A 13,619-nucleotide genomic window follows, 5' to 3' on the forward strand; every position below is an offset into this window, starting at 1 on the left:
CAGCGGGGCTCCTACGGCCCTTGCTGGCTATTGAGGTATTTCACCCACGTGACCAAGTCATGTGATGCTGCCATTTTGGACGTCATGGCTCGAATCAGTTTGAATGCGAGGAAGGCAACAAACGAAAAACATAAAAGAAAAAGGAGTGAGATGCAGAAAACACCTTCACTATCCAGCGACGTAGGGCATTTACAGGGTGAGCAGAGGGAGAGGTATTTGCAAAAATTGAGGTTAGCAGGCTTAGAGAACGACGTTTACCTGCTTCCACCAGGATTGTTCACTGACCCATCGCCATACACAGGTTTGGGCGATGAGAATAGAATATTGAATAGAATATTATTTTCCTTTTGATGAATAAAGTTTATAAATACTACTTATATCATGTCATAGCCGGAGCGCGCTAGCGAGCTCCCCCGGCGAGCTCCCCAGCGAGCTCCGGCTATGACATGATATAAGTAGTATTTATAAACTTTATTCATCTCATCTCATTATCTCTAGCCGCTTTATCCTTCTACAGGGTCGCAGGCAAGCTGGAGCCTATCCCAGCTGACTACGGGCGAAAGGCGGGGTACACCCTGGACAAGTCGCCAGGTCATCACAGGGCTGACACATAGACACAGACAACCATTCACACTCACATTCACACCTACGCTCAATTTAGAGTCACCAGTTAACCTAACCTGCATGTCTTTGGACTGTGGGGGAAACCGGAGCACCCGGAGGAAACCCACGCGGACACGGGGAGAACATGCAAACTCCACACGGAAAGGCCCTCGCCGGCCACGGGGCTCGAACCCGGACCTTCTTGCTGTGAGGCGACAGCGCTAACCACTACACCACCGTGCCGCCCCCGCACCAAACTGAAAAAATAAAAAAAACATTTGGTTCGGACCAAAGCAAGTGAACTGTCGAACTATCCTGGTCTGAATACACCCTAAGACTCCAGGCGGGGGAATGGGGAGGTTTATCACATGACAGAACAGTCAGAAGACATCAGACGATATTGTTGACAAGGTCGAGGTCATTGACTTGTCGTCTGCAACAGCTGCCTTAAGCCTCGGTCACAACCGGCCATACGTGCTCCTACGGCCGGTCTACGTGCAAAACACGCAAGAGACGCACGGAGGGCGCGCGTGTGACGTGCTGATTTTCGAGCCGTAGACCGGCCACAGAGGTTCTTTGTCATGTCAAACAAACTCTACGGGCACTTACGTTTTTTTCAGGTTGCAAGACAAACTTACGGCCAACGTGCGTCTTTCTCCACGAACAAAAAAAAAAACGCAGCGATTTGGGAAACGCCAAAAATCGCACGGCCAAAAAATCGTACGTCCGGTTGTGACCTAGGCTTAACAGTTGCCAGGCACGCTATGGATTTTTATTACATATTTTATGTGAGACTTTAGCCTAGGTCACAACTGGACGTATGATTTTTTTGGCCGTGCGATTTTTGGCGTTTCCCAAATCGCTGCGTTTTTCTTGTTCGTGGAGAGAGACGCACGTTGGCCGTAAGTTTGTCTTGCAACCTGAAAAAAACGTAAGCGCCCGTAGAGTTTTTTTGACATGACAAAGAACCTCTGCGGCTCGAAAATCAGCACGTCACACGCGCGCCCTCCGTGCGTTTCTTGCGTTTTTTGCACGTAGCAGAGATGCCAACCTTTCAATAAACAGATCTGTAGTCCGGGGCCGAAGAATCTTTAGTTTTCGTATTGTCCGCTGTGCCGGACAGAAATATCGCAGTTGCAAACCGTGCATTGTGCGAAATACATCCCCTTTCGCGAAGGAACAATACACGGCCATGTTGCTGTATATTTATCATTAAATTTCTGGTTATTCTTGCTCGGCTTCTCCATTGTCAGACGGCACTATCACGAATTTTGATTGGTCGAGTTCAAACCCGGAAGCGAATATCAACCAATCAGCGACGACGTATCACGAAAGCTTTGAATGATTCCCGCGGATTTCATCCTTCCGAAAATGCGGAACAGACTGAATTTTCTTCGATCATGGCGGAGTTCAACGTACCAAACAAAAATGCGGAACGAACTGATTTTTTTCCCCGATCACTGTGAAATTCGTAGTTTCGAATTAACTGGTCGTCGTGGTGCGAAAGTGGCAGAAAATCATATAAAATACGAAAATTTCGTAGTATTTGGCATCTCTGACGTAGACCGGCCGTAGGAGCACGTACGGCCGGTTGTGACCGAGGCTTTTTATGTACCGGTAATCTGCTTTGTACCAGCTTATTTTTAAATTTAAGTGAAAATAATTTTTATCCCATTTATGCCCAAATTAATTTATACCAAATTATATTGGAAGTTGAGTTGAAATAGATGTGCGCCCAAATAGATGCCGTGATCATAATTAGGCTTACAAAATATTTTTATCTTTTTTATTTATTCAGAATGTTGGAGAAAACTTTAGACTTTTTAGATACAGCACTACTTGCACATGATTATGTAATTTCTATTATTTTTATTGCTCGATATATTTATAATTGGTTAAAAAAAATTACTAAAAATGATATGTCAAAAATTTTCGCCACGCTACGTGCGAAAATAGTAAAAAAAAAAATGTTTTATGGTGCCCAAATTAAAAACCTGTCTTTGCCCTGGTAACCAAGCAACGAACTAGCCAATAGCATTTCAGAAATACGGCCCCGTGTTAAGGAAAAAAGCCCTCCTTGATTGACCAATCAGAATTGAGTAATTTGGCCCTGTGTATTATAAATTCATTTATTATGGCTATTGTTTATAGTATTTTTTTTTAATGTTGAAACATTTTATTTTAAGCTATTTTTGGTTGACAGCGTTTCTGTACACGTAACCAAGACTTTTGCACAGCTGTATATATTTTTTCCTGTAACACATTTTTTGCTAATTTTCCTTCATAATCATTTTGCTAACTTTTTTTTCCTCCCCTCCAGTGGTAAAAGATTTTAACTCCGTTCCAACCTTCATAATCAGACCCAGCACCCAAGACGAGCTCATTTAAAACCCAGCTTGTCGTTGATTTATTTTCCTGTAACAGCCTGAGACGGTGTTTTATTCTTTTGAAAGTCGTAGTGAATGAGTGGTGTAGCGATCGTACAGGGAATATTTGCTCGTCCTGTCTACATCGCCGCGCTCGCCCCGTGTGTTTTGATAACGTTAAGCTGGGTTCGTATGGAATCAATTTTGTGCCAAAATGTTCATACAATACTTTTGAAATATCAAACAAAAATGACAAATCAAAATACAAAAAAACAAAAAAAAGTCAATTTTTTTTAGACTGGCAAACAAATTATTCGTGTAATCGTGCAAAATATCAGTCTATTACTCTTCAGAAACCTTTTATTTTTGTTCCGCGTCTTTCTCAGTTTTGTTTGACGTAATTTATTTTGGTTGCGATTCCAGCTTTCTCGTTTGCGCTCCCTGACTTTTTGCTTGCGGTTTTGGCACAAACTTGACGTGTGGGTGGGCTGTCCAGGAATGCATTCCCACTGGCTAACTTGTGTTTGACTGACAGCTACGCTCAGCCATTCCCTACTCGGATTCTGGCGGACTGTTTGACGAGTGACCGATCCATTGACGGTAAACAATTCAGTATCATAGTCGCCACTGAAGTCCACTCCATCCTTGTTTACCGTCAATGGATCGGTCACTCGTCAAACAGTCCGCCAGAATCCGAGTAGGGAATGGCTGAGCATAGCTGTCAGTCAAACACAAGTTAGCCAATGGGAATGCATTCCTGGACAGCCCGCCCACACGTGACGTTTGTGCCAAAATTGCAGTCAGGGAGCGCAAACGAGAAAGCTGGAATCGCAACCAAAATAAATTACGTCAAACAAAACTGAGAAAGACGCGGAACAAAAATAAAAGGTTTCTGAAGAGTAATAGACTGATATTTTGCACGATGACACGAATAATTTGTTTGCCAGCCTAAAAAAATTGACTTTTTTTTGTTTTTTTGTATTTTGATTTGTCGTTTTTGTTTGATATTTCAAAAGTATTGTATGAACATTTTGGCACAAAATTGATTCCATAGGTTCGGGTGATGAAGGCGTGTCGCGCGAGCACGTGGAGGACTCGTCTCCAGGCTTTCTCAGACCTCTGAAGAAGAGCACTGGGTTAGTTTACACTTGACTGAAACTGACGAGTGTTTTTGTTCTCGGGTGAGATTAGCAGGATTAAGTCCGGCCTGTCGTATTTGTCAGGTTTCATGAGATGGTTGTGTCATGTGACGTAAACACGCTGTCACTCTTGTACTGGTATTTCCTGCTCTGCATGAAAGATTCATGATTCATTGGCTTTGTTTTCATGGCCCAGTTCCCTCCAGTCATAGCGGGACACGTGACGGCTGACACGTTCTCCTTCTGAGACACGCCAGGCCAGACAACTGCGGGTTTGTTTTTTGTTTTCCAAATTGCTGCGTCACAGGGCAGCGTAACACACTCGCTTCTGCGTACGTGACCTCACAGATCCCGACGATTGTCTTGTCTAGTGTGTGTGTGTGTGTGTGTGTGTGGACACGCCCTTTCCACCCACAGAGCACAGCTTGTTCTGCTCCACTGATTCCCATCCACATCCACTTGGGTGCCATTACTTTTGAATATATTAATATATACTGCTTAAAATGGCATTTATGGATAAACGAACTTTAAAACTTTCTAACGCCATGCTGGATATTTTCACAACAGCTGGAAAATCCAGTAAACAGGGAGTGAAGTGGAATAAAAGCTTAGCTCGGTCTAAATGTAAATAAAGACGAGTAAAGTGGCGTCGCCGCTGCGAGATCCGGACGGGTCGGGGATCCGGTCGAGTGTGTTTGCGTTAGAACTGATTTATTCATCTGACGGTATAATGAGAACGAGTTCAGGCAGAAAATCCTCTGTTATTTATCACACGCATGTCTCCAGACCTCACTCGTGTGATAAATCGTGGAAACTCGGTCAGTAACGGAGTTCCTGAATCCACGGCTGTCGGGTAAACGGGAGACGGACGGCTGGGAAAACAGCTCGAGGGTTTATTACGGGCGCAGACGGGCCAAGTCGAAAAACAGGCAGTGGTCAGGTGAGCGTGAGGATGCCCAGGGCACAGGGAAGCCCGGAGCGGGCAGCGTGGAGCAGTGAGGCTCTGTAAAGCCCGGAGCGGGCAGCGTGGAGCAGTGAGGCTCTGTAAAGCCCGGAGTGGGCAGCGTGGAGCGGAGCAGTGAGGCTCTGTAAAGCCCGGAGCGGGCAGCGTGGAGCAGTGAGGCTCTGTAAAGCCCGTAGCGGGCAGCGTGGAGCGGAGCAGTGAGGCTCTGTAAAGCCCGGAGCGGGCAGCGTGGAGCAGTGAGGCTCTGTAAAGCCCGGAGCGGGCAGCGTGGAGCGGAGCAGTGAGGCTCTGTAAAGCCCGGAGCGGGCAGCGTGGAGCAGTGAGGCTCTGTAAAGCCCGGAGTGGGCAGCGTGGAGCGGAGCAGTGAGGCTCTGTAAAGCCCGGAGCGGGCAGCGTGGAGCAGTGAGGCTCTGTAAAGCCCGGAGCGGGCAGCGTGGAGCAGTGAGGCTCTGTAAAGCCCGTAGCGGGCAGCGTGGAGCGGAGCAGTGAGGCTCTGTAAAGCCCGGAGCGGGCAGCGTGGAGCAGTGAGGCTCTGTAAAGCCCGGAGCGGGCAGCGTGGAGCGGAGCAGTGAGGCTCTGTAAAGCCCGGAGCGGGCAGCGTGGAGCAGTGAGGCTCTGTAAAGCCCGGAGCGGGCAGCGTGGAGCGGAGCAGTGAGGCTCTGTAAAGCCCGGAGCGGGCAGCGTGGAGCAGTGAGGCTCTGTAAAGCCCGGAGTGGGCAGCGTGGAGCGGAGCAGTGAGGCTCTGTAAAGCCCGGAGCGGGCAGCGTGGAGCAGTGAGGCTCTGTAAAGCCCGGAGCGGGCAGCGTGGAGCAGTGAGGCTCTGTAAAGCCCGGAGCGGGCAGCGTGGAGCGGAGCAGTGAGGCTCTGTAAAGCCCGGAGCGGGCAGCGTGGAGCAGTGAGGCTCTGTAAAGCCCGGAGCGGGCAGCGTGGAGCAGTGAGGCTCTGTAAAGCCCGGAGCGGGCAGCGTGGAGCGGAGCAGTGAGGCTCTGTAAAGCCCGGCGCTGAGCGTCACTTCGCCATGACGGCGTGAAGCGAGTCAGTAAACCCGTGAGCTGTGATCGTGAACAGACCAGAACTCGGGGAGCGAGCTGCATTCTGGGGGGTGGAGTCCATGGTGGTGGCCATGTTTGTAGGTGGAGTTGACCTGTGGGAGGCGGAGTATAGAGTGTTCACGGGTGTAACCATGACAACAACGACAGCGCGGCAGTTCATTCGTTCTTTCTGTACTTTCAACTTCTTTCTCTTTCTTGAACACTTTCAGCTGCACTTTTTATTTCTTTATTTAACACTTTCAACTGCAGCCTTTTTCTTTCTTTCCTTCTTTTATTTCTTTAACACTTTCAGCTGCAGCCTTTCCTTCTTTCTTTCTTTTTCTTTTTTAACTCTTTCAGCTGCTCTCTTCTTTATTTATTTACTTATTTCTCAACACTTTCAACTGTAACCTTCCTTTCTTTCTTTCTTTCTTTCTTTCTTTCTTTCTTTCTTTCTTTTATTTCTTTTTCAACTGTGCACCTTTTTCTTTCTTTCTTTCTTTCTTTCTTTCTTTCTTTCTTTCTTTCTTTCTCAACACTTTCAACTGCTTTCCTTCTTTCTTTTATTTCTTTTCCAACACTTTCAACTGTACTCCTTTCTTTTTCTTTCTTTCTTTCTTTCTTTCTTTCTTTCTGAACACTTTCAGCTGTAGCCTTTCCTTCTTTCTTTCTCTTTTTCTTTTTTAACACTTTCAACTGCAGCCTTTCTTTCTTTTCTTCTTTCTTTTATTTCTTTTTCAACTGTGCACCTTTCTTTCTTTCCTTCTTTCTTTTATTTCTTTTTCAACTGTGCACCTTTCTTTCTTTCTTTCTTTCTTTCTTTCTTTCTTTCTTTCTTTCTCAACACTTTCAACTGCTTTCCTTCTTTCTTTTATTTCTTTTCCAACACTTTCAGCTGCAGCCTTTCCTTCTTTCTTTCTCTTTTTCTTTTTTAACACTTTCAACTGCAGGACTTTCTTTCTTTCCTTCTTTCTTTTATTTCTTTTTCAACTGTGCACCTTCTTTCTTTCTTTCTTTCTTTCTTTCTTTCTTTCTTTCTTTCTTTCTTTCTTTCTTTCTCAAGACTTTCAACTGCTTTCCTTCTTTCTTTCTTTCTTTCTTTCTTTCTTTCTCAAGACTTTCAACTGCTTTCCTTCTTTCTTTTATTTCTTTTCCAACACTTTCAACTGTACTCCTTTCTTTTTCTTTCTTTCTTTCTTTCTTTCTTTCTGAACACTTTCAGCTGTAGCCTTTCCTTCTTTCTTTCTCTTTTTCTTTTTTAACACTTTCAACTGCAGCCTTTCTTTCTTTTCTTCTTTCTTTTATTTCTTTTTCAACTGTGCACCTTTCTTTCTTTCCTTCTTTCTTTTATTTCTTTTTCAACTGTGCACCTTTCTTTCTTTCTTTCTTTCTTTCTTTCTTTCTTTCTTTCTCAACACTTTCAACTGCTTTCCTTCTTTCTTTTATTTCTTTTCCAACACTTTCAGCTGCAGCCTTTCCTTCTTTCTTTCTCTTTTTCTTTTTTAACACTTTCAACTGCAGGACTTTCTTTCTTTCCTTCTTTCTTTTATTTCTTTTTCAACTGTGCACCTTCTTTCTTTCTTTCTTTCTTTCTTTCTTTCTTTCTTTCTTTCTTTCTTTCTCAAGACTTTCAACTGCTTTCCTTCTTTCTTTCTTTCTTTCTTTCTTTCTTTCTTTCTTTCTCAAGACTTTCAACTGCTTTCCTTCTTTCTTTTATTTCTTTTCCAACACTTTCAACTGTACTCCTTTCTTTTTCTTTCTTTCTTTCTTTCTTTCTTTCTTTCTTTCTGAACACTTTCAGCTGTAGCCTTTCCTTCTTTCTTTCTCTTTTTCTTTTTTAACACTTTCAACTGCAGCCTTTCTTTCTTTTCTTCTTTCTTTTATTTCTTTTTCAACTGTGCACCTTTCTTTCTTTCCTTCTTTCTTTTATTTCTTTTTCAACTGTGCACCTTTCTTTCTTTCTTTCTTTCTTTCTTTCTTTCTTTCTTTCTTTCTTTCTCAACACTTTCAACTGCTTTCCTTCTTTCTTTTATTTCTTTTCCAACACTTTCAGCTGCAGCCTTTCCTTCTTTCTTTCTCTTTTTCTTTTTTAACACTTTCAACTGCAGGACTTTCTTTCTTTCCTTCTTTCTTTTATTTCTTTTTCAACTGTGCACCTTCTTTCTTTCTTTCTTTCTTTCTTTCTTTCTTTCTTTCTCAAGACTTTCAACTGCTTTCCTTCTTTCTTTCTTTCTTTCTTTCTTTCTCAAGACTTTCAACTGCTTTCTTTCTTTCTTTCTTTCTTTCTTTTTTTCTTTCTTTCTCAAGACTTTCAACTGCTTTCTTTCTTTCTTTCTTTCTTTCTGAACACTTTCAGCTGCAGCCTTTCCTTCTTTCTTTCTCTTTTTCTTTTTTAACACTTTCAACTGCAGCCTTTCTTTTCTTCTTCTTTCTTTTATTTCTTTTTTCAGCTGTGCACCTTTCTTTCTTTATTTCGCAACACTTTCAACTGCTTTCCTTCTTTCTTTTATTTATTTTCCAACACTTTTAACTGCACTCCCTTCTTTCTTACTTAATTTATTTCTCAACACTTTCAGCTGCAGCCTTTCCTTCTTTCTTTCTTTTTCTTTTTTAACTCTTTCAGCTGCTCTCTTCTTTATTTATTTACTTATTTCTCAACACTTTCAACTGTAACCTTTCTTTCTTTCTTTCTTTCTTTCTTTCTTTCTTTCTTTCTTTCTCAACACTTTCAACTGCTTTCCTTCTTTCTTTTATTTCTTTTCCAACACTTTCAACTGTACTCCTTTCTTTTTCTTTCTTTCTTTCTTTCTTTCTTTCTGAACACTTTCAGCTGTAGCCTTTCCTTCTTTCTTTCTCTTTTTCTTTTTTAACACTTTCAACTGCAGCCTTTCTTTCTTTTCTTCTTTCTTTTATTTCTTTTTCAACTGTGCACCTTTCTTTCTTTCCTTCTTTCTTTTATTTCTTTTTCAACTGTGCACCTTTCTTTCTTTCTTTCTTTCTTTCTTTCTTTCTTTCTTTCTTTCTCAACACTTTCAACTGCTTTCCTTCTTTCTTTTATTTCTTTTCCAACACTTTCAGCTGCAGCCTTTCCTTCTTTCTTTCTCCTTTTCTTTTTTAACACTTTCAACTGCAGGACTTTCTTTCTTTCCTTCTTTCTTTTATTTCTTTTTCAACTGTGCACCTTCTTTCTTTCTTTCTTTCTTTCTTTCTTTCTTTCTTTCTTTCTTTCTTTCTTTCTTTCTTTCTCAAGACTTTCAACTGCTTTCTTTCTTTCTTTCTTTCTTTCTTTCTTTCTTTCTTTCTGAACACTTTCAGCTGTAGCCTTTCCTTCTTTCTTTCTCTTTTTCTTTTTTAACACTTTCAACTGCAGCCTTTCTTTCTTTCCTTCTTTCTTTTATTTCTTTTTCAACTGTGCACCTTCTTTCTTTCTTTCTTTCTTTCTTTCTTTCTTTCTTTCTTTCTCAAGACTTTCAACTGCTTTCTTTCTTTCTTTCTTTCTTTCTTTCTTTCTTTCTGAACACTTTCAGCTGCAGCCTTTCCTTCTTTCTTTCTCTTTTTCTTTTTTAACACTTTCAACTGCAGCCTTTCTTTCTTTCCTTCTTTCTTTTATTTCTTTTTCAACTGTGCACCTTCTTTCTTTCTTTCTTTCTTTCTTTCTTTCTTTCTTTCTTTCTTTCTTTCTCAAGACTTTCAACTGCTTTCTTTCTTTCTTTCTTTCTTTCTTTCTTTCTTTCTGAACACTTTCAGCTGCAGCCTTTCCTTCTTTCTTTCTCTTTTTCTTTTTTAACACTTTCAACTGCAGCCTTTATTGTCTTCTTCTTTCTTTTATTTCTTTTTTCAACTGTGCACCTTTCTTTATTTCGCAACACTTTCAACTGCTTTCCTTCTTTCTTTTATTTATTTTCCAACACTTTTAACTGCACTCCCTTCCTTCTTTCTTACTTAATTTATTTCTCAACACTTTCAGCTGCAGCCTTTCCTTCTTTCTTTCTTTCTTTCTTTCTTTCTTTCTTTCTTTCTTTCTTTCTTTCTTTTTCTTTTTTAACTCTTTCAGCTGCTCTCTTCTTTTATTTATTTCTGAACACTTTCAACTCAGCCTTTCTTTCTTTCCTTTCTTCTCTCTTTTATTTCTTTTTCAATTGCCTTTCTTTTTCTTTCTCTCTCAACACTTTCAGCTGTAGCCTTTCCTTCTTTCTCTTTTTCTTTTTGAACACTTTCAACTGCACTCATTTATTTATTCATTTATTTCTCAACACTTTCAACTGCAGTTTCTTTCTTTTTCTTTCAACATGTTCAACTGCACTCTCATTTATTTATTGCACTCGCTTCTGTCTGCCTTTTTTTTAACACTTTCAACTGCAGCCTGCCTTTTCTTCCTTCCTTCCTTATCATTACATGTCTAGCTCTTTCACACCCTTTAATTCCTGCCATCTTTCAGTTCCTGTGTCCTGTTTGACTCGGGCGGATCGAACCCTCTCGTTAAAGCTTTATCGAGACATTATGAGGAAAACTGAAGCTCCTGAGTGTAGCTGGAGAGTTTCTGTCGCAAGTCCCGTTCACTCGTGCTGTTAATCACTCGGGTGAAAACACCCGGCGCAGAGCGTTCATCAACCCACTGAATTTTCACTCCATTACAATTTTCCACTTCATCGTAAAGCAAAGAAATCATCAGACAGTGTCAGAAATCACGTCGCAGTGTTTCTCATCAGAGCTGGATGGACGGGCCACAGCGATAGCGCTCGTTCCACGCCCACAAGACAAACTACGGGCGACTGTCGCCCACTAGTGTGAACAGAGGGTCTGACTCCGGTGTTATTCACGTCGCCAGGGTTTCGATCTAAACAGCTCGTGTGTGTGTGTGTGTGTGTGTGTGTAGATTTCCTCTGATTATTGTTGTTCTGTGCAGTGACCCGTACACGAGACTCTCTCTGTATGACCCCGTCACTGGAGAACTGGTCAGCCTTCAAACCAAGACCATCAAAAAGGTGAGAGAGGTTTTATACTCGCACGCTGAGACAACGTTCACTTCCTGTTTCTTTATTCCATTAATTATTGTCTTTCTCCTGCTTAGACATTGGATCCAAAGTGGAACGAGGAATTTTTTTTCAAAGTAAGTCATGGTCTTTGTGTATATTTTGAGGTGAACAGTTCTTTGATGCAGGACTCGATGCGTTTTAGCTCGTGTTAGCCTCGTAACCACGGTAACCGACCCCTTTAATAAGTCACACGTTGTTCGTGTGTCAGTGCACACCAGCAGTCCAACACACGAACGTAAATGTGCTTTAGATTTCCATCCTACGTTAATCAGACTTGCATAGTGATAAGATTATCATAGAAAAGCCCCCGAGGGGGCGGGGCTTCCTGTGCTGCTGCGGTAGGAGCATATCATGGCTAGACATCACGATAGCATCCTGTGGTCTGAAGTAACACTGCACATACCGTAGCAACGAGTGTAATACCATGTGATAACTAAATAACATGCAGCTTTAAAACAAAAACCAGTTAAAAGCAGTTCTCTTCAGCGAGCACTGAGTACTGAGATACGAACACTCCCTTGGTCTTCGAGTTAAAGGACTGTGCATATTTGTAATTTTAGAAGCGTTGATAGAATTTGTGTTTTACATCAAATAAAAACAGGTTGAATTGAAAAGTTAAAGAGAAGCTGATGAGACGGAGGAGCGCTTTTAAGACTCGATGAAAATCCGAACTGAAATCCTGACTCATGTTGCATCGCGCAAAAACTTGGACGCTTGCCCAGACGTCATCTGTTTTTGATGACATCACCACACGTACGGTATAGGCGGGGGAAAAGCCGGTTGTAAAAAATTTCCTCTCCGGCGATCGTCTTGTGAAAAGTCTTTATAAAAGACGCATTGGTTCAAATCTGGCCTCGATAATATTTTATGGCTTAACGACATTTAATATTGCGTCTTTTTATATGACCTTCCTGATATAAGGATTGATATTTACCTATTATAGTAGTTTGTTTGTTTTATATTTTTAATTTAGACCTTTTATTAGTTTCACTCCCTGTACATCTCAAAGATAAATAAAGCTTCGATTGATTTTGAAAGAACGAAATCGGCTTTAATTTAGCCGACGAAAGCTCGTTTAGATTCTGAAGCGGTTTTGTATTTTGGTTCTTCCTGTGAGACGTTAGCGGCTGTGCGTCACTCTGAGGTCGCAGGGGAAAAAAAAAACTAATTCTTTAGTGATAATCAGATTTTCAAGTCGGCTTTGAAACAGAAAAACGTGCCAGAGCTACTTTTCAGAATTTTCACCCTTTGTTCAGCGCCATATCTGAGAAATCTGGCGTACGAGTAGCGTAGAGTAGAAGGTGGTGAGAACGCTGTACTGAGAGTCCTGGAATGCGAAGTGAAATGAAGCTGAAGGTTCTGAAGCGGATCTGTTTGAAGAAGGAAGAGAGCTGGCTCGGATATTTATTTATTAAAAAAAAAGAGTAAAGCTCCGCTGCATCGCTGTCTTTAGCTAGAGACGCACCATTATCAGCGAACGGCATTGTGGGTAACCTGGGAAACCGATAACCAAAGTGGAAAAATACCGTACAGCGACATGTTTAACCCAGAAACTCCACACTAAGGTTTATTATAAAGTAAATCTTATGCCTCGGTAACGACCGGCTGTACGTGCTCCTACGGCCGGTCTACGTGCAAAAAACGCACGGAAGGCGCGCATGAAACGCACAGAGGGCGTGCGTGTGACGTGCTGATTTTCGAGCCGTTGACTGGCCGCGGACCGGCCGCAGAGGTTCTTTGTCATGTCAAACAAACTCTACGGGTGCTTACGTTTTTTTCAGGTTGCGAGACAAACTTACGGCCAACGTGCGTCTTTCTCCACGAACAAAAAAAACGCAGCGATTTGGGAAACGCCAAAAATCGCACGGCCAAAAAATCGTACATCCGGTTGTGACCTAGGCTTTAGACGCTGATGATGATCTCATGATGATTATGAAGATTGGTGTGCATTTTTTTTGTGCACCGTGAAAGAGAAAAACGAGCGACTGGTCGCGTCGGTTATATAGGGAACAGCTAACGTTAGAACGGAGTTAAAACACACACTTTTTTTTTTTTTTTTTTGGTGCGCACTCCATTGCACACAACACAAAGCTGCCCGATATGATTAGAGTGGTGGGCAAAGCTGTTGGCACTCGGACTGTGGACATTCAGAACTTTAACCACACAATGGTTGTTATCTCGGAGCAGCTTTCGGCTTTGCAAGGAATACGTTTTTCAGAGATCAATTTGAATAGAATGGACAGATATGGACGAGCGGTGTGGACGTGCAAAGACTCCGTCTGGAAAGACCAAACAATTTATATCTTATCGACATTCGACTCCCGTAGACAGCACCGGCCTCGGTTCAGGCCGTTGCTGAGGCAACATTTCCCCCTGAAGGTCACTGCCAGGAGACACTCTCGCATTCCTCGCATTCCTTCTCTAACTTTCCGCGGTCGCCATTTTTACCCCCAGTGTGACAAGCGGGTGCGTGACAAGCG

The 13,619-nt window shown here is 42.2% G+C and overlaps 1 protein-coding gene across 2 annotated transcripts in view; it reads left to right on the forward strand.

The window, feature by feature from the left end:
- Positions 1-13,619, forward strand: part of nedd4a (NEDD4 E3 ubiquitin protein ligase a) — a 145,624-nt gene that overhangs the window by 19,879 nt on the left and 112,126 nt on the right. Inside the window, exons 3-4 of one of the 2 annotated variants that reach the window (XM_060924203.1) lie at positions 11,010-11,088; positions 11,175-11,213. In XM_060924203.1, the coding sequence (XP_060780186.1) occupies positions 11,010-11,088; positions 11,175-11,213 (118 nt within the window). The remainder of the gene's footprint in view (positions 1-11,009; positions 11,089-11,174; positions 11,214-13,619) is intronic. The other variant, XM_060924204.1, reaches the window with a different exon arrangement.

This window comes from Neoarius graeffei, chromosome 6, assembly GCF_027579695.1.
Source record: "Neoarius graeffei isolate fNeoGra1 chromosome 6, fNeoGra1.pri, whole genome shotgun sequence".
Lineage (NCBI taxonomy): Eukaryota > Metazoa > Chordata > Actinopteri > Siluriformes > Ariidae > Neoarius > Neoarius graeffei.